The 20,182-nt window shown below is 53.3% G+C and overlaps 1 protein-coding gene across 1 annotated transcript in view; it reads right to left on the bottom strand.

Annotated features, from left to right (window-relative positions):
* Positions 1-386: 386 nt before the first annotated feature.
* The window catches only part of SHB (SH2 domain containing adaptor protein B), a 134,204-nt gene continuing 114,408 nt past the window's right edge, over positions 387-20,182 (bottom strand). Inside the window, exon 6 of the mRNA XM_032418301.1 lies at positions 387-1,226. Coding sequence (XP_032274192.1) covers positions 1,043-1,226 — 184 coding nt within the window. The 3' untranslated portion in view covers positions 387-1,042. The remainder of the gene's footprint in view (positions 1,227-20,182) is intronic.

Genomic DNA, 20,182 nt, shown 5'->3' on the forward strand with positions numbered 1-20,182 from the left:
CAGTGACCAGATGATGGAGGAGCCCTTTGTGGACTGCTGGGTGCTGTGCAGACCTGCCATCACTGGTCTGTGGTAGGCAGAAGGGAGAGCTTGGCTGGTGGGTCAGCACCCGAGGCTACCTCTACTGGAGCCTGAATGCAGGGCATGGCTGCACCTTCCCGCAGGTTGGCTCTCAGGGGGCAAAGAAAACCCCTCTGCTCCACTGACTACCTCAGCCCTGAGCTGAGGGCTCTGCCCCCCACCCCCACGGCCTGTCATACCACACGTGCCCAGAGACATACCTTGCTCTGGGAACGAAACCAGCAGTGCTCCCCCTCAGACCCTCTGTGGTGTATTTAAAAAAAAAAAAAAAAAAGGATAAGAATATATATTAAATGACTATTTTATTTACACACCCTATTCATAAATAATTGAATCCTCTTTGTGACTGCACAATGATTCCTTGAAGATCTCCTAATGATTACACTGAAGTGACTAAAAGTGGATTAGTGGGCTTACTCACATCTGTGTGTGATCATGTTCTCTCACGTATGTGCTCATACTCACACGTACACACACACCAGAGGGGAGGTGGGACTCCTGGGGTCTTCTGGGCTCTCAGAGCACCCACATTTGTCACCCAGCACCAGCAGGGCCCTGGTGGGAAACCGTGCCCCCTCCCACAGGTGTGAATTCGTGACAGCTGGAGAACAAAGAGCTGCAACCCAGGGAGCTCCCGCCCCGCCCCTCGCCCCTCTGGAGCTGCTCTCCTTTGTTCATCCTGGAAGGCATCTCTTTGGATTTGCAAATATTTTAATTCACAGAAACTCAAGGAGGGGGTGGGGGTGGGGGCTGGGGTGGCGCATTGACTGTCCTTCTGTCTTTATCCAGGCTTTCTCCAGCCCCCATGAGTGGCAACAGCATTCTAGAGACATGCAGTGGTGTGCTAGTACCATACACACGACAAATCGGACGCGGCCCACAACTGGCCGGGCTGGTGGGCGGGGGCCTCTGGCTCCTCCAAGTCTGGGCCCTGTCACAGAGCTGCGTGGGGCCGGTCCGCTCAGAGGGTCCGCACAGCCACCGGGTAGAGGAGGGACAAGTGCTCGGCCCCTTTGATGGGCAGCTTTCTGGTGGTATAGTAGTGGATGACTTCCGGGACACTGTCGAACGGGGGGCTGTTCTGACCCAGAACGTACTTCTCTTTGGTTTTGGCCAGTTTCATGTGCATAAAGCCCTGGTTGCTCCTGTGAATAAAACACAGAGGTTATTAGGATCTGCAGAGTGACAAAGGCTGAAACAGCCATGCTGCTCAAGCCCAGATGAAATGTAGCTGCACCTCAGCTCCCCCAAGCCCAGCATGGACTAGGAACCAGCAACAAACACTGCTGGAGAGTCTTCTGGACCTCGAGAGCTTCCTCAGGAAAACAAACCCCCAGACTCGGCTCCTCTTCCTATTGCTGATACACAGAAGTATTTAAGGCTTGCATGACAGGCGCAAAGTATGTGTAAGTCCCCAATTCCCTGACAAGCGTGCAGGACAGGTTATCACCCCCAGTTTACAGATGAGGAAACAGTGTCGCAGGGATGACAGGTGAGCTGTTTTCCAAAAATTGATGCTCCCCTTTCCATAGTACTCTATTGTCACTAGGAAGGGGTGGCCCAGCCAGGGACTACATTTCCCAGCCTCCCTTGCAGCCATTGCAAACATGTAACTAGTTTTAGCCAATGGAACGTGGTGAGAACCTGTGTTCTTCCCCCAGCTTTGCCCCTATGCAGGCACTCTCTTCTCTGGGCTTCCTCCATCTGCTCAGTGAACTCGGCCTCCTCCTCCAAGGCCCAACCTGAGTGTTTCCTCTGCCAGGAAGTCTTCCAGGCTCCCACAAGTAGGGCTCCTTTCTTCCTCTGACTGCATTGAGCATACTCATGCCTCCATCAGCACTTACTTGGTTGAACTGCAATTACTTATCTTCCCAATTCCTGAGAGTTCCCCAGAGCAGGCCCAGTCCCTGTGCCCCATGCAGCCTGCTAGCTCTATCAGCACACTGGGGTGGCACAGTTCTCGGATGGCAATGGCCAACACTGCTTCCGCCTGGCCGGAGCAGACCCCTCCCACCTCCCACCCAGGTCTCTGGCCACATCGGATCACTCACTCCTCTGTCAATCTGCCTTTGTCCGAGCCGCCTTTTCCCTGCCCACTCAGCTCCAAGCCTGGCCTTTTATGATGTTGCTGCCACATCTGCTGATGCTTGGTTTCCAAAGCACAGTCCAATTTACCTCATGTTTGTCACTTAGTGAGAGAGCTGGGACTCTGACCTCCTGCTGCCTTCTCTAGACCCTGTCCCTTGGCACTGAGAACTTGGGACCAGCCCTGGGGGCCTGGCTTCCGGGACACCAAGGCCGAGAGGCTGGCGAGGCCGAGCTCCATGTGGACACAAGTTTGCAGGCTTCTCAGCTCCAGCTCTCTTGCTCCGGCAGCCCCCATAGGGGCAGTGGAGGGCTCACACACATCTTTTCCAGGCAGGACTGGGCTCCCCACGCTCACCAGCGCCTGCTCTATTAATCCGTCAATTTGGACTCCAGGACCATTTTCAAATGGCAGAGCAAATGCTTAATGAAGTGCGGGCACTGAGCAATACATCTGCTCATAATAATGTATTTAGAGATGTCACCCTCAGCTTAAAGGAAATCGTTCCGAGAGCAATTATGTTTCAAGAGAGAATAATTCCTGTAAAGAACTAAAATTTAAATCAAGATTTTTTAAGGCTGACAATGTTCTAATTACAGAGCCTGTGGCAAGTTCTGCTCCTCAGCGAAGGGTCATTTCATTGGAGAATTGCCTCGACACGTCTGCGAAGCAGGAGGCGCGCTTGCTTCGGCTGTTAAAAGGAAGCGGTGTGCACCACATGAAAAAGGTACAACCCCACTTAGGCGAAGACTAGCTACCCACCACACTGGAGAGAGCACAGGGCTGGGCCAGCCTGGAAAGCACGGGAATTGCTTGAACGGAGTGCTGAAATTGTGTGGCGAAGGAAACTGGGACTAGTTACAAAGCACTCAGCTCCTTCACCTGGAGAAGGGGTGTGACGGGCAGAGCGCGGGCTGGAGCAGGTGAGCGGTGGAGCGGAGCGATGTTTTGGGTGCCAGACCACTGGGCTTTAACGACTGTCACACATCTAGAGCTGGGGTGCAAAGCGTAGGATGTGTTCGCCGCAGGCCCAGTCAGAATGTCACAGCTGTGCCCGCAACACAGGTAGGAAGTTGCAGGCGGAGCGGATTTAATTTTTAAGGAGGTTAAGGGAAGTAACTCATATGGTTTAATGGGACGTTTTTACAGTGGCCGTTCTTAAAACATGCAGCAAGGGAAGTGGGCAGGAATGGTGAGAACAGCTGACAGAATCAGAGGCAGAAGAAGCCGCATGGTTCGCTGGACCTGAGGCAGTCCTTTGGGGGTGCTGGGCTCTGTCCCTGCATCCACTGATCTGTGGGAGAGGCTAACTGGATGACCTCTGAGGGTGCTTCTGGGCCTAAGGTCCTGGATCCCACGTGTATAAGCATAATTTGTTGCCCACTCTGTGAAGGCGTCCTGCAGGAAGGGGCCTGGAGGCAGTCTCATGCCCCATTCCACTGCTGCCCATGGCCCCATCTTATTCTCACGGGACACTGGCCCGAATGGTCAGCACAGTCAATGTTTCTTGAGCACTCCTGTGATCCAGGCTGTATGCTGAGCCCCGAGGCTCAGACAGAAAGTGGCCAACCCAGCCTCACACAGCAATCAGCAGTGGGGCTGCTCCCCTCCCTGCTGGGCCTTTCCCAGGGGCCATGCTCCTGACCTCAGTACCACCCGGCTCTAAGCAAGAATCCTACTTAGCCCTCTACACTCCACATGAGGCCAGGAAGGTGGTAGGGGAGAGACATTAGACCCTGCACAAGAGACTCCTTGACTCTGGCCTCAGTCCCCAGGTGCTTACCCCACAGAACTGATGGTGGGCCAGACAGGACAGGGTTGGCACGGAAAGGTCATCCCAAGCATTGGGGATGGCCTGTCCTGACTGCTGAAGCTCCCAGCTATGGGGACAGGGTGGTGACCCATTACATGGGGTTGGCAGGCCCTGAGGGGTGAGCAGGCTTGCTTTTTGAGACAATCTGTCAAACTCTGACTCACGAAAAGGTCAGGTAAAACCTTGTCAACACACACCTAAGAGATGTGTTATAGTAATACATCCTGATCGGTGAGCCACAAGGTCCCCCTGAGTGAGATGTTACCCAGCAATAGCTAAAGTTTTAAAAACAGCTGGGAAGGGATGGCTTTAATGACTCCCAACTCAGCACAGAAGACGTCTAGCATGAGAAGAGAAAAAAATGAGAATTTCTAGGGAGAACATAATGTGCATCAGATGACCAGCATGCCCGGGGATGCTGTGCCTGCTCTGGACAGAGCTTCTGGAGCTAGAAGCTGCCTGGGGACCATCTCCTCTCACCCTCTTGGGGAACTTGGGAGGAAGCTGAGGTTGGAGAGAGCAACACTCTGGCCCAAGGCACAGAGCAAGGTGGGCTGTAGCTGCAGCCAGAACCCGGAGCCCTTGCATCCAGGGAGCTTGGACAGGCTGCTGCCGCCCGCCAGGCTCCTGCATCCGTCCTGCCTCCTTTGATAGGACATCTTCCGATAGCAAAGTCACAATTAGGGGTGTCTCCGGTGGCTGACCTGTCTAATGAGTCATGTATGGCTGGCGGAGGCTAGGGGTGCTGGGGCTGTCACCGCGTTTAGATCGCTCATTAACATCACAAAAAGCACCTCCTCATCACCAGGATTATCAAACGTGCCTGGTGTGCCGGGCCTAATAACAGGCCCCACCTCGTCTCATAATCACGGGCTTTAATAAAACATCACTCAGCCCGCAGCTGCCGGCCCGAGCAGGGTACAAGGCCTCACCTCTCGCTTTTAGACCTAATTGCTTGATGCATATTTCATGAAGAATTCTGAGTAATAGTTATGTTAAATCGCTTCTTTTCATGATGAAATGACTTAAAAATACTTGCATATAATATTTATGCAGGAGAAGGCAAGGAAATTGCCTTTTGGGACTAGCATGTAGGACCTGGTTACAGGAATCTACACACAGCGAGGAGCTCTGGTTGCCTTCTGCTGAAAGGTGGTTGGGGAACCGCTCCCTTGACAGAGATGCTCAGAACACTGTCCCTCGGCTCAGAGCCAACCATGGCTCCCCAGTGCCACCGCATAAGGAAGGCGACCCACGCCGCTCACACTCCCAGTGTGCAGCAGGCATGGAGCTGAGCTGGTGCTACGTGTTAGCTCATGTAAGCCCACAGCAACGCGAAGTTGGTGTAACTACCACTGTTTACAGATGGGAAAACCGATGCCAAGTTCCACAGGACATGGTGGGGCTGGGATTTCACTATGGCTATCCAACTCTAAAGCCGATGTTCTCTTCTTAGCCTGAGGCAAGCGTTCAGGGATCTGAAGCTACCACTGCAGCCTCATCTTCCCCTGCTCAGCCACCAAACCAGATGGATCCAGGTGTCTACGTGGGCCTTTGGACTCCTTCTGCCTTGAGACGTGGGTTCCCTGCAGCTCTGTGAGCTCCTGAGGTCAAGAATCCTGTCTGTTCATTGTGACGTTCCTCAGTAGGCCAAGCTTTACTTCCCTCCGGGCCCTCGGCACCTACCTGGCCCACAGCTGGGTACTTGGTCCATCCGTCCATTATCCATCCAGCCATCAGCTATCTAGTGAGGGTCTGTCCTGAGCCAGCAACGAGGCCCTACATATCCTCCCCTCTGGACTGTAAGCTTCTGAGGGCAGGCCAGTGGCTGTCCTGCCCTGTCCCTCAGTGTGGCCCAGCCAGGGTAGAAACCACCGCCCCCAAGGCCGGATACAGTAGCTGCTCTGTTGGGAAAGCTAGGACAGCCAGTGAGGACCAGCTGAGCAAGCTTAGTGAGGGGCAGAGCCATGAGCGGCACCCAGAGGTCAGAAAGAGAAGTCTTGCCTGAGGGAGGTCACAAGGAAGAATGGGTCAAACCCCTCTTTCCCCCAGTTTCTATAAGAAATCCTTCCGGAGGCGACTGAGCCAGCCAGTGCCCCCTGCCCAGGCCTCAAGAAATAGAAGACACAAATAGGAGACAAGTTCCCTCCTAAAGTCATGGTCTTCCTGGGCATTTGAAATACCCTCAACAATTGGTTGCAGGATGATTCTCAGGGGATGAAGTGTTGCAGTTCCCCTGCCCTCTGTGAGCACAACGCCAACCAGTGTTCACCCGCAGAGCCCAGGCCTCTGTTGGGGCAGAGACGGACACAGATGTTTGTGCTGAATCAATGCGGGGCAGGTGGGACACCTGGGTGGCTCAGCTGGTTAAACGTCTGCCTTCAGCTCGGGTCATGACCCCAGGGTCCTGGGATCGAGCCCCACGTCTGGCTCCCTGCTCAGCGGCGAGTCTGCTTCTCCCTCTGTGATCTCTCTCACTCTCTCTCTCAAATAAATAAAAATCTTTTAAAAAAAACCCCCAAAACAAAACACCTGGCCCCTAACGCTGATCTGTTGTGACCCTGGGTGAGGGAGCCGGCCTGGAGGGTGACCATGGCAAGGTACCTCCTACCATCGTGGCCTCCGAGGGGCCTGCGAGAAGGCTGTTCCTGCCCTACCTCCGCCCGGCAGCTGGCGATGCTGCCCCTGCAAGCAGATGGATGGCTCTGTGATTCAGAACGTCTGCTCCCCGCCTAGCTTCTCTTTGACCTCCAGCAAGACTGGATCTGTTGCTGGGTATGTGTCTACACAGAAATTCTTGTCACCATACCTGTGAGCAGTGTGTAGCCACTCCAGAGAAACACGTTGTGAGAGGCCCGGGCCAGGTGGGAGAGAAATACTCAGAACTCAAGTGCCTCAGGGGACAGGAACCTGGCTGCCATCTCCCGAGGGCCTACTGTGTGCAGGCTAGCATCCGCAGATGCTGGGACCTTCCAGCAAAGGGCCCAGAGCCGGGCACACAGATGTACGACCGTGTTAGCAGTCCCCCTCGGTCCACAACTGGACCAACCCGTGGCTTCAGCAAGATGCTGCGAGGGCTGGCATTACCTGCATGACAGCCACGGCACAGATGAGAGGACCAAGGGCTGGAGGGAGAAGCAAGCTGTCCGGGTCACAGCAACAGGACATCAGGGTGTTCTGAGCCCAAGGGCCAGGACGCTTGCCTCTTCTACCCGTGTGATGGGGGTCTCCAACTGCAGTGCATGGAGCTGGAGGACCGGAGGCTCCCTCCAGCTGACATGGTCTAGGAGTCAAGGGAGCTGGGGGAAGGGGCTTAAAAGGTCACCTGGCAAATACCTGCATATACCGCCCACTGCCTTCGGAAACAGCCTTCACAGTGATAAGCCTAAGATGCACGTGCCAAGTTATGGCGAACAAACGTCTAAATGTAAATGCTGCTGAGCCCAACGACTTGATTTACAACCAAATAATTAGACTTTCAATAAATGCATCAGCAGCGATTAGCCTTCCTGGGCCGCCTGGGCATTTCTCAAGCTCTAAGCGGGTGGCTCAGGGTGAGGCCCTTCCGTAAATCATGACAAAGAGCCATCTGCAAGCAGGAGAGGTGGCAGGTGCCTCTCCCAGCAAACATGGAGAGGCATAACGTTTGCTTTGTGTCACACAAAGCAGCAGGTAGGCCAAAATGAATCCATTTTGGGCAATTTTCTCAGAAGACTAACAAAGTTTAGACAGGAGGATCTGAAGGATCAAGGCTGACAAGAGAGTGAGCCTCCTGTTACTGGAGGTGTGAAAGCAGGAGGGTAATGATGCCTGGGGGTCAGGCCAGGTGACTTTTGCAGGCCCCTTGTTGGGTATTCCCAGCGGTCCTCAGGCTCAGCCAAGCATACATGAAGACTGCAGGAGGAGGGGTGGAGGCAGGGGTGGGGGTGACATGTATGAAATGTGAGAGCTTTGGGAAGGGGCAAGACGGTCTAGCCTGTTCTGTTCGGTTTCCCCTTTTACTTCTAAGTGAGGACTTTTCTAGGAACTCGAATGCCTTTCTGTGTTTAGGACAGGTGGGGTTGGCGGGGTGGCTGGACCAAAGTCAGACCGGCCTGAGTTCAAACTCTGATCCCACTGATGTCATTGGCTGGGCAAGTCCCAGTGTCCCCATTTGGAAAAGGGGACTAAAGTTCTCTCTGGCATTAAAGTTCTCAAGCCAGTGAGGGACATCTCTAGGTGGTGGGGGCCACCCCAGCAGCAGGCAGGAGGACTAAGGCAGGGCAGGATGGCTACCCTCATGTAGGAAGAAAGGCCAGTAGAGCGCTGGGCACAGCAGATCCTCAGGCTTAGGGACGGCACGATGACAAAAGCAGTCCTAACGCCTGTGCCCACAGATGGACAGAATGCATTCGGCCCAGAGTGGTCTCCATCTGCCGGGACAACCCCTCCCCAGCCCACACTCTGCTCGGAGCAGTGCTTCTCCACCGAGGTGAGTTTACCCCTTCTGGGGGGGTATCCAGCAATGCCCGGAAACTCAGGTGCTGCTGGCATCTAGGTGGAAGCCCAGGGTGCTGCTCAAAACCCTACAACACAGAGGACAGCCCCTACAACAAAGAATCGTCCAGCCCCAACTTCCGCGGCAAGAGGTTAAAGCCCACACTCACTGTTTTCCAGTGCCTAAAAATCTGCATCTATGAAATGGGAATAACAGGAGTCCCCCCCACAGTAGTTATGAGGGTAAGTGAGAACGTCCTTGTAAGTGAAGTGTGAATGCCTGATAAAAAAGGTTACGTTGTCTGGCTCCACATTTGAGGGCTTGAGACACAACACAGAACTGGCCAAACAGCTTGGCTGCAAAGGGCTCCAAGCTGTTTCAAGGCCCAACCCCCCCCCCCCCACAACCAGCAGATCAGGGGGACATGCCAGCCTGAAGGAAGCTCTGGAACAGGGACCAGGCAGGTGGTGGGCAAAGGCAGCTGTGAGCACCAGCGGCTGAGAGGACTCAGAGGGGCACAAGGAAAGCAGGAGAGCTCCTGAAGGAACCACCGCTTGTGGACTCAGGGTCCCCCAGACCTGGGTCTGAGTCCCTCTCCTGCCACACCGAGCTGTGGTTCCCTTGGCCTCAGCTTCTGTATCTGTGGAATGGAGCTTTCATCCCCCAGCCCCCCGCAAGGGCTGTCTGAGGTCTGAGCTGGGCAGTGCATGAGCAAGTTTGGCAGGTGCTGAGGCTCGGGGTTCTGACATGGCTTTGTTTCCACCCGCTCTGTAGGAGCTGCGTACAAGTCACTGCCCATCTGGTTTGTCTTGCTGGCTCCACGCGGTCTGGGCTGAGCAGTGAACGTGTCTTCCCGTCTGTCTGGTCTACCGTTCATCGCCATGTCGGCAGCCTAGAAGCCATGGATGGCCAGGCAGACTCCTGGCTGCAGGACCACCTCCTCCAGCTGGGCAGCCCACCCGGCTGGGGTAGGAGGCCTAGGTTCTGGCCCCGGCTCTGTCACTAGGTGACACTGGGAAGGGTATACTTCCCTGACATCAATTTCCCCAAACATCAGGTGGTATTTCATAGCACTCTCAAAAGCACATTGTTACACACAGGGCTCCACATGAAAACAGAATAGGAAAGATGAGGAAAGAAATTTCTGTGCTTAAAAAATACTGGTCTGGGGCACCTGGGTGGCTCAGTCGTTAAGCGTCTGCCTTCGGCTCAGGTCATGATCCCAGAGTCCTGGGATCGGGCCCCACACTGGGCTCCCTGCTCAGCGGGGAGTCTGCTTTTCCCTCTCTCTCTGCCCCTCCCCCCGCTTGTGCTCTTTAGCGCTCTCTCTAAAATAAATAAAATCTTAAAAAAAAAAATACTGGTCATACATGATCTGTGGTATTTATTAAGTACCTATGATGTGTATTGCTCTGTATTCACCATTTCTGAGGCAGACAGATACCAAGCAGAGGCTTTTGAGACTATTTGGTTCTCTGCCCTCATTTTACAGATGATTTAGAGGCCCAGAGGGGGTGGAGGTTTGCTCTAAGTCCCCAGTGAATCAGGGGCTGGAATTCCCCCATACCCACCCCCATGCCATCAGGTGTAGGGGATGCTTGGCCACCACCAGTAGCCTTTATAGGCTCTCGTCAGCAGGGAAGGGGTATGGCAAAGTGGAGGGTGAGGATTTGGGAGGCGTCAGAGAGGAGGAGGGAAGCAGCAATCATCCACACCCTGAATCTCATCCTTCTCCTTAAATCATGGGGCTGGCCCCTACTAACCTCCCAACCCAACTCCTGTCCTGGTGGGGGCTTCCCTTGCTTACTGACAGAGGGCATCCATTAGCACAGCAAGGGAAGGGACTTGCCCACAAATCACCTGATCCAACCTACAGTTTTGCTTCAAAAAAGAAAAAAAAAGTAAAGAAAGAAAATCCAGAGGGTTCTTTAAAGACTACAAGTTAAAACAGATCCATCTGCTCAGTGACCCTGCACCTAACCTGAGAGTAGTTTTCTCCTCTCTGGAATTTCAAAGGCACACGGCTGACTGCAAGCCACCCAAACATCCTGGCCAAGGGCCTTTGCAAATCATATAAATGATAGTGCTTCTCAGTGGAAAAACTCCCAACAGTCCTTGGAATCTGGGCCTCAGTTTCTTCATCTGTGAAATGGGGAGTAGTTTTCAATGTTCCCTGAAGTCCACTGAAAGCAAGTGAAAAGAGCTCGGTACTAGACATCAGGAACCTGGTCCCAGCCCTGGCTCCTGCCCTCTCAGGCCTCAGGTTCCCCATCTCTACAATGAAGGGACAGGACTAGAGGACCCCTGAGGTCCTGCAAACCTGTAAACCTTTGAAGCTTGGCACGTAGGAGATGCTCACACCTCATGATGAAGAAGGAATGACTACTTGGATATTAAACAAAAGGACTCACCTTCCTTATAGAAGCCCCAGAGTCCCAGGGCTGGAAGAGGAGTGCATGTTTCTCAAACATAGTTTCTTCAAATGTGCCTCAGAATGCCCACATCACAGTCCCTCGAGACTTGTTAAACCTGAGGCTCCCTGGGCCTCTTTGGAACCAGATCTGTCTTTTTTTTTTTTTAAGATTTACTTATTTGTTTTGATGGGGGGAGGGGCAGAGGGAGAGACTCTTTCAAGGAGACTCCCCACTGAGCATGAAGCCTGATGTGGGGCTCGATCCCATGACCCATGAGATCATGACCTGATCCAAAAGTCAGATGCTTGACCGACTGAGCCACCCAGGCGTCCCTAGAACCAGATCTGCTTTTAATATGCTAAGAGATTCTGATGTACATTCAGGTTTCAGCACCCCATTCTAGTTCTATCCCATGATGGAAACACCTTTATAATATTCACAACATTTAGTGTCCAGCTTTTGTCCCTTACCCTCAGCACTGGGGAGCTTACTCCCTACCGAGACAACCCCTTCCAAACTTTGATGGCTCTGACCATGGGAAAGTCTTTCTTGGACTTAGTGCAGCTCATTGACCGTAGCCTCAGCTCCAAGCTCCGGTTCCTGCAGGCCACAGCCATTCCTTCCGCCCCAGGAAAGCCCCTAAGAGACCAGAAGACAGAAGAAGCACGAACAGACCCGGGGCTGCTCTCTCTCTCCAGTTGTCCTCACAGGGCAGAATCTCCTGTCCTTTCCCATCTGGTCACACCTGCTCTTCACTATCTCTCATGCACTGGGGTCTTGCAACTGGGCATTGTCCCTGGTGGGTCTTTCCAGCTTTGCCCTCAGCCCTGCTGTCTGAATATGACCCCACCATCAATGTGGACACCCCAGGTCTTTGCTAATCTCCTTTCTGGTGTCTGCTGACCTCCTGAGGCCACGTCCTCCAAGTTCCAAAGGAAAGGATCTTATAGACATGCAAGTGTTATCAGGTGAAGATAACATTCACTTCCTGACCAAAACCAAAAGGAGCACCAGGTCCAAGAACATTAAGAAGCAAAAGCCCACTGGCTTTGGCTACACTCGGAAGGTTTGCAAATGCAATTTTGAAAGGTCAGTCAGCCCTCAGTAATCTGGGCTCTGGAGGGTGAGTCCTCTGGTGTTGGGCATTCATTCTGGCAGCTTCTTGACAACCTCTGCCCACAGGGTGGAGAATTTTCTCAAAATTAAATCTCCAGCTCTTTGCTCCCTAATGAAATTGATTTCTGCCTTGATACACAACAAAGCTTTCATTTTATTATTTGGCTAGGATTTGACCACATTAATTACAGTTTTTTTCAGCATGGCTGCAAGTAATTGGGTTCCAAAAAGTTACTTACTATATGGAACTGATTGCTTTTTAAAAGCACAACTCCCACAAAAGTAAAACAGTCCACCCTATTTCTTCATAAATACTTTTTGGTTAAGATTAGAACAATTCAAGACAGAAAAGGTATTTTTCTGGCCCAAAAGTATGAAGTCCAAGCAGGATTATGCTAACATTTGAAGACTGTGGGTCTGAAATCTGGGTGTGCCCAGATCGCTGGCTCTCATGGTGTCAGAACTCCTACCCCGCCCCGCATTTTTCATCAGTTATTGGTATAATCCTGCCTGCCTCAGAGGACACTCTGCAGAGGCCCGTTCCAATCAGCTTCTCCTAGGTCCCTGGGGCTGCAAAGAGCCTGCTGGGCACTGTGTAAACGCATTCCTCCCTGGGACGCTACGTCCAGCTTGGGTGCGGTATACACCTTCAGTGTCAAGTGCGGAGGACAGGCACACGGCCTGCCCTTTGGCAAAGTGGGAGATCAAAAGAACGAAGACCTGGGAATGCGGAACGCTGGCGTGGCCACAGGGAAGTGCCGCATCTGGCTGAGCCCGTTTCCTTGAGGGCGAAGTGGGGATGCTGTGACTAGCCGGAGAGAGCTGACGGGACTTCAGAGTTTCTAAGGCATGTCTCTGTCCATAATAGTGCTGGTCACCTGGGCGGGGGTTGGGGAGTCCGAGGGCTCACATGGTAGGGACAACCGAAAACTCCAGCTGGGACCAGAGGAAGAAGGGATACTGCAGAGACCTCTCCTCCAATCCCAAACTTAATTAACCATCCTTCTACCTTCTGTTACTTCTCAATAAAAAATCATCCTCCACAGCCCTGATCCAATGCCAACTCCTCCAGGAAGCCTTCCAAGATGCCCCTAGTCAAACTTAACTTCCTTCCTCCTCCACTTATTATCTGCCACATCTCCCTATATCGCAGCACTCACCTGCCTGCTTGTCCCCTTGCCCAGACTACCAGCTTAGAGTCTGACGTGCCTTTGTCTCCCTGCCCAGTTAAAGGCCTGGCACACAGTGGGATCACAGCATTGACAGCCCTAGCTGACTTGTTTGTTGGCCCTGCCCTGAAAGTCTGCTGAAACGTGGCAGGCTGGTTCCCACACTGCCTGGGACCACGAGCAGCGTATGCATGTTCAAAAGGAAAATAGGAAAAAAAAAAAAGTTCTAATTAAAGCATTTCTAATAAGCTGGCTTTGCCAAACCAACTGTTTCTGATATTCCTCCTGGGTGAAGTAGTATTAAAAAAAGTTAAAAAGGCATTAAAAGTGGCAGAAATCACCCCTGGCTGGAAAGTAGACAGTGGCCGCTCACTCGGGAAGCTCCCAGGACAAAGGTTTGAGGCACTAAGAACCAGGGTGGGGAGGCCTCCGCCCCAGCAAAGTGGAAGGGTGTGCATGTGTGTGAGTGTGACACCGCACACACTCGTACACAGCAAAACATCATTTTTATAGTTTTAGCCTTTCACTGTGGGAGCAAAGACGAGAGCTATAAAATCTGACACCCGCTTTTATAAATCTGCCTCAAATACCAAGAACGCTTATGCAGAAAATGGGAGAAGAAAATACAGCGCTGTGGGTCTCAGAGGGTGACAGCACCTGGGCTCTGCCAGCGACTTGCCACAGGACTCTGGGGAGGTCTTTTTCCCTTCCTGGGCCTGTTTCTCCCATCCCAAAGCCAGGGTCTTGACCCTGATGATTCAAGACCCTTCTGACTTTAAGGGCCTGAAGGTCTAGGGAACAGCCACCCCACATCTTGGGATTTTACTGTACGAAGCTATTTGCTTCAAGCCCTGCCAAATGCCTCTAAGTGGGGGCTAATCGTTATTTCCTCAGGGGGCCTTTGAGTTATTTACCTAGCTAGAAGCAAAGTAAGACCACAATCCTTTCCTGGGGCAAACACAGAAGCTCTGCAAATAATCCCACCTGCATTAGCACAGCCTCTGAGTTGACAGAGAGCTTGCCTTCCTCCCACTGTGTTCCTGAGCCTCCGGGATCAGGAGGCTGGGAGCCGTGAAGCCACCTGCTGGGTGACCCTCATGCAAGGGGCAGCAGTGGCGGATTCAGGCCCAGGGCTTCTGGGCCCCCGCTGTATCCTTCTCCATGCTGCTGCCCCTTCACTGACGGCAGATGCGAGGTCTGTATCTGTCACCACGGATGGTCCCCGCAGCACCCATATGCCCTCCCCAAGTCCCCAACCAAGCCATTCCCAGATGGCTTTTGCAAAAATATTATTAAACAAGTCATATTAACAAGATGTCAGAAATATGATTGGAAAGAAATGTTTTTCTCATTTGGAGAGACCACCCAGTGCCTCAGAGAAGCTGTCCTGGGGCATGAGAGGTTTCCTGGCGACCGACGGGCAGTTGGAAAGCCTCCCCTGGCGGGCGAGCCACACGGGCAGATTTATGTGGGCTGATATGAGATAATTAAAAACCAGCTAGAAATGGAATCGGGGGACCAGGGAGCTCTCAGGGGAGCAAAAACTGCACGCGTGGCTGGGGCCGGGGGGACACCCAGCCTGTCAGTGGGCGTGCTCGGCACTGGCAGGCCAGCAGCCGCGCTGGAGAACGGGCTGGAGGTGTGAATGCAGGTGCCTCTCGCTCTGGGTTCTGGGCAGCAGTGCAGAGTGCGGCTGAGTTAGGGGGGCGTGTTTTCCAGGGTCTTTTAAAAACTGGCCACCCCAAGTCCATGTTGCAACTGGTGACACCGCTGCTCGTCAGTCATTCAGCAAGCTGGATGAGGTCCTGACTCTGCCCTCTCTCACCCCCATCAGTCCCACCACGACACGTGCTCCCCTCTCCTCCTGCTGCCGTAGTCCTTTACTGCAGCCCCCTATTAGCAGCCAGCCTGCACCCTGATCTGCCTTCCAGACACATCCATGGTCAGATGGGGCTTCTGAAAACCTGTCTCGCCAGCTACGGAGGCCACCATTGTCCCTTGAGAGCTGGCCTCAACAACTTCCCTCTCTGCCACCAGATCCCCAGATGCCCCCAGCTTCTGCTGCTTGAGAGTGGACCCAGAGAAGAAAGTGGACTCCAAAGTTGGGTCATGTATCCTGACACTGTGACTTCAGAGTCAGAAAACCCCAATGTTTTCAGATTCTCACAAGCCGAGGGAAGGAGCCATCTACACGTCACCCTGGGGAAGCTACCAGGCAATGGCTTTGTGGCCCAGGTCCTGCTCAGAAACTCCAGCTGTGGTCCTGGGGCTACAGATACCTGCCCGGGGCCCTGGCTGGGCTACTTGGGCCCAGATGGAGGGGGAAGGGTTGGGGGTTTCTGCTCAGAGAGGGTCCCAGAGGACAGAAAGAGGGCACTGGGATGGATTAAAGCCCAGCTCTTCACTTGCAGCGACAGAGTGAGCCCGTTTCTGCATGTGTAAGATGAAGGTAATCCTTCCTGCCCTTCTCACCTCACGCTAACTACAGGGCGGGAGGGTTTGATATGTAGAACTCGGAGGTTTACTGTTGTCGGTGTGTCCCCTGCAAGGAGCGTTTGAGGAGCCTCTGTCCGGCCTACAGTAGCAGCTCCTAACTGTGGCATTTCCTTTAAACCTTCTAGAAGGAGAAAGCACACTGCATGCTAATTGAGTAGAAAGTTCCTTTTTCCTCCATCAGCCCAGAAAGGAAGTGAAATCTTCTATATAGTGAGAGCAAAGACACAGACCTCCCCCAACTCCAGCCCTGTCCCTGCTGCCCTCTGTCTCAGCCTGACGCAAATGCTGCCAGAAAACAGGGTCTGGTCGGGAAGCCAGGAGGTGGGCAACTCCTTCCCCTTTCTGGGTCCCAGTTTCTCCATCTACACAGGGCATTGGGCCAGGTGATCTCAAACATCTTCTGGAGGCACCTGGGTGGCTCAGTCGGCTGGGTGTCTGACTCTTAACTTTGGCTTGTGAGACTGTGAGATTGGCCCGTGTGGGCCTGCATGCTCAGTGGGGGGTCGGCTTGGGATGTGCCCCCTTCTACCCCCATGCACTCTAAAATAAATACATAAGCCTAAGTTAAAAAAAACCCTCTTTCTGTTCCCCAAATCCCAAGATTTCCGCTTAGTGTACTCAGTGTACCAGAGCTGCTGCCCTGGCTTGCCACAAAAATGCTTTCCCATGAGAAAATGAGGAAATGCCTGTTGAGGTGCTCAACATCTTCAGCCGGGAGAGCAGAGAGGTTAAGTGACCTACCCAAGGTCACACAGCCAGGCTTTGACTCTAGCTCTGTGTGATTTGAAGTCTCAGTCACAGCAATGCAGGGTTTCGAGTTGCAGCCTGCATAAACTCTAAAATCCCACCCTAATAAAGGGAAGTGGATGTGGGCGTGGACAGAGACTTCTAGGCCAGACCCAGATAATCCACAAGGCTTTGAACCACACTGAGCTCTTTCCTCAACAACCTATAGCTCTCCAAAGTCTATAACAAAGACTGTGAGTTACCACTCACTGACTGACTGAGCACTTACTACATGCTAGGCACATGCTAAGCGTCTCACACATACTGTCTTTTCATTAATATATCTGTAATACCCACTTTACAGATGAGGAAACTGAGGCTCAGATATGTTAAGACCCTTATGCCCAAGACCACCTTGCTATTAAGAGGCAGAGCTGGTGGGGTGCCTGGGTGCCTCAGTCGATTAAACATCTGACCCGTGATCTCAACTCACGTCTTGATCTCAGGGTCATGAGTTCAAGCCCCATGTTGGGCTCTGCACTGGGTGTGGAGTCTACTTAAAAAAAAAAAAGAAAAAAGAGGCAGAGCTGGGGTTCAAGAGCCCATGTCTTCTGCTGCACAGAGCGTCATCTCACGGGGGCAGGAGAGGGTGCTTGCTGGTGGACAGGATATATTAGTAACTGTGCATTGAAAAGTAGGAAGCTTTTTCTCCTGTGCTGCTGTTTCCCCAGCAAGGGTAGGGCCTTACCCTGCCCACCCACAACTGCCTGAATCCTCCTTGGACCAGGTCAAAGCCCCCCTTCCCTCCCACCCTCCCACCCCCACCCCCCCGGCCCAGCACCTCCTGGGGTCACTATCTGCCTGACCACCTCTCTTTCTTCTGTAGGCCCCTCCTCCTCCAGCCCTCACACCCACCTGGCAGCTTGGAGAGGTGCAGAGTCAGAGGGTCCCTCTCATTAGAGCCGGGCCGTCCTCTGGGTGCACAACCCTGCCTTCCTTTAGGCCTTGGCCTCAGGGGCAGGGCTGGGAAAAGGGCACTGATGAAGTAAGTCCAGGCATTCTGGGGCTGGAGGTCATGCAGTGCAGAGAGCTCAACAACCACTGGGGAGGCCCTGGTGTGGTCGGAGGGACTGTTCTGGGGCTCTCCCTTGGGAGCAGGCAGCTACCCTGAAGTATTTGGAGCCTCAGTTGTTGAGCCAACAAGGGATGCTTCCATGGTAGAGGGAAGTGAAGTCTGTGCTCCTCGCTGAAGGCCAAGGACTGAGCAGCCTTTTCTCACCCCCCGCCCCCTCCTCACCCTGCAAACCTTTACTATTTCTTGCTCCTGGCTGTCAGCAGCAACAAACTAAGATTAATCACTCGCTTGCCTGCCCAGACCCAGACATGCCTTCTGCTTGAAAACTCTCTCCTTTACTATATAAATCAATGAAGGGAGAGAAGGAAGAAAAACAACTCTAACAGCAGTGTGCCCCCAGCACCCCTGGAATGCAACCCATCTGCTCCTCCTGGCTGGGCTACACCCACCACCCACTGCTGGAGCCCCGGGAAGCCTTTGTTGATGGCGACTGGCTGGCCAGCACGCAGCACAAACCTGCAGCTCCGAGCAGACCACGAACCAGAACCAGCCAGGTGTCCTTAAGCAATCAGAGCAGGAGACATGTTCTGGATAAATGGTCTGGCCCCCTCCTCCCCTACTTGGAGGAGGAGATGGGGCCCTAGTGTTCCCACCATCCTTGGAACCTAGGGGAAAGGCACCTCATCCTAACTGTGTGAAGCCCGTAACCTGGAAGCAAATTTACCGATCAAACCCCAGGCCTTCATTCTGTGGACGCAGGAGGCAGGCACCAGCCCAAGCACCCAGGAGCAGATACAGCCAGGCCACGCTCCCAGGGCTTCTGACCTGGCCCAGCACTCTGCCCAGTCTGCCTCCAATGTCTAATAAGCTCTGGGAAAACTGGGAGGAGCAGACACCGGCATTACACTGAGCACCTGCTGTGGGCCATGCATCGGGCCAACCCGCAGAGCCACATTACTTCTTACAACAGCTTTATGAGAGTGGCCCATTGTTTTCCAGGCAATGATCAGGGAAGCAAAGTCACCTGCCTAGCATAACACAGCAGGTAAAAGACGGAGCCAGGATTCAAACTCAGGTTATCTCTGACTGCAGAGCCCATGTTCTTCCCTTTACATCTCAAACAGGGCTGCCCTGGAACTGCCCGCCCCTGGGATGCCTGCCCACAGGCTGCCTGCCTCCCAGGCTCTTGGACTGTGCTAGCTTGAGTGGCTGTTTGTGGGCATGGGGGAGGGAAGGGGGCTCGGGAAGGCAGAAGCGGTGGTTTTTTCCTGGATAATACTCATGGTGCACCCTGGCTCACTAATGGCTCTAGAATCCAGCTCTGAGGACATGACTGCACCTTGCTCAAAACCTTCAGGGACCCCTGCTACCTTAGAGGAGAGGGCCCCAAGTCCTTAGCCTGGACAGTAGGGCCGCACCTCTCCTCAGTTCCCGTGGAAGTGTTATTTGTTGTTCTTACACAACAAATAGGGTCTGCACTTCCCTGCCTCCATGCATTCCTCTGCTTGGGCTGCCCTGTCTATAGGATGACCTGCTCACCCTCCAAATACCCCCTCTTCGGATGCCTTCCCTCTTTCACAGCCCTGAGCCCTTTCTGCCTTGGGTAACCCTACAGCACTCCTGCGAGTATATGAGTTCTGGTGTACATATGCTCTCCCCTTGGGCTGTGAACTCCTGGAGGGCTGGAATCCAGTACACAAAGGGTACTGAATGGGGCAGAGCTTATGGGAGGGGATCCTGAATGATCAAGACTGAGTTGCAACTTGAAGGAAACAGGCCAGACCCCAGAAGCATCTCCTGAGGTCAGAATCTGGGCCACATTTGCAAGGGTGCTGTGCAGTTTGCCTCTGGGGATTTGAAAGCTGAAGGCCCCTTTGTGGGGGTTCCTGGGGCCATGGCCCCCACTGGGGTTGGGACTCTCACTGCCTAAAGAAAGCTGGACCTGGGCTCTTGTCAAAGGAGTATTGGTGTCCCTGCGAGGACTTTTTTTTTTTTTCTTGAGAGAGGGGCAGAGGCAGAGGGAGAGAATCTTAAGCAGGCTCCACGCCCACCACAGAGTCCAGAGTGGGGCTCGATCTCACGATCCTGAGATTAGGACCTGAGCTGAAATCAAAGAGCTGGACGCTTAACTGACTGCACCACCTGGGAGCCCCCCTGCGAGGCCTTTAAGTGCCACTCTGTCTGCCTGCTCCCAGGGATGGGCCCAATGCAGGCAGAGCCTGCCCCGCATCTGGGGAGGGGAGCCCTGGCACTCACCCTGCCTCCCTGCCCCCACCAGCTGCAAACCCTTGTCTTTGAAGTCCTATTTCCCTCGTGTCCAGATTCCTTTGCAAAAACTCATGAAACTGGAACTTGCAAAAAGTCATTCGTAGTCCAAACTGCCTGAAGAACCCTTTTAATGAGATTTTTCAAGACTTTTCATCCCTTTCCCCTACTGCCTGCCTTTCCAGACAGGAAGCTGTTAGAGTGTGGTGTTTTCTTGCCAATATTTAAATGCTCAAACCCTTGCTTCCCTGAGGCTGGAGTGAGTGTTCTGAAGGCCAACGTGTCTGTTAGCAGCTGAGAGGGAGCGTAGTCAGGCTGGAGAATGGGAAGAGGGAGAGCTCTGTAGGGAGGAGGGGATAAGGGCAGTGTTCCAAAGCAGCTAGTCAGGATCTCTGTAAGACTGCTCCATAGGTGGGGGTGTCTGCCAGGGAGGGGATCTAGAGGCAGGGGGGTGGGGAGTGCAG

This window comes from Phoca vitulina, unplaced genomic scaffold (genome assembly GCF_004348235.1).
Source record: "Phoca vitulina isolate PV1807 unplaced genomic scaffold, GSC_HSeal_1.0 scaffold21, whole genome shotgun sequence".
Classification (NCBI taxonomy): domain Eukaryota; kingdom Metazoa; phylum Chordata; class Mammalia; order Carnivora; family Phocidae; genus Phoca; species Phoca vitulina.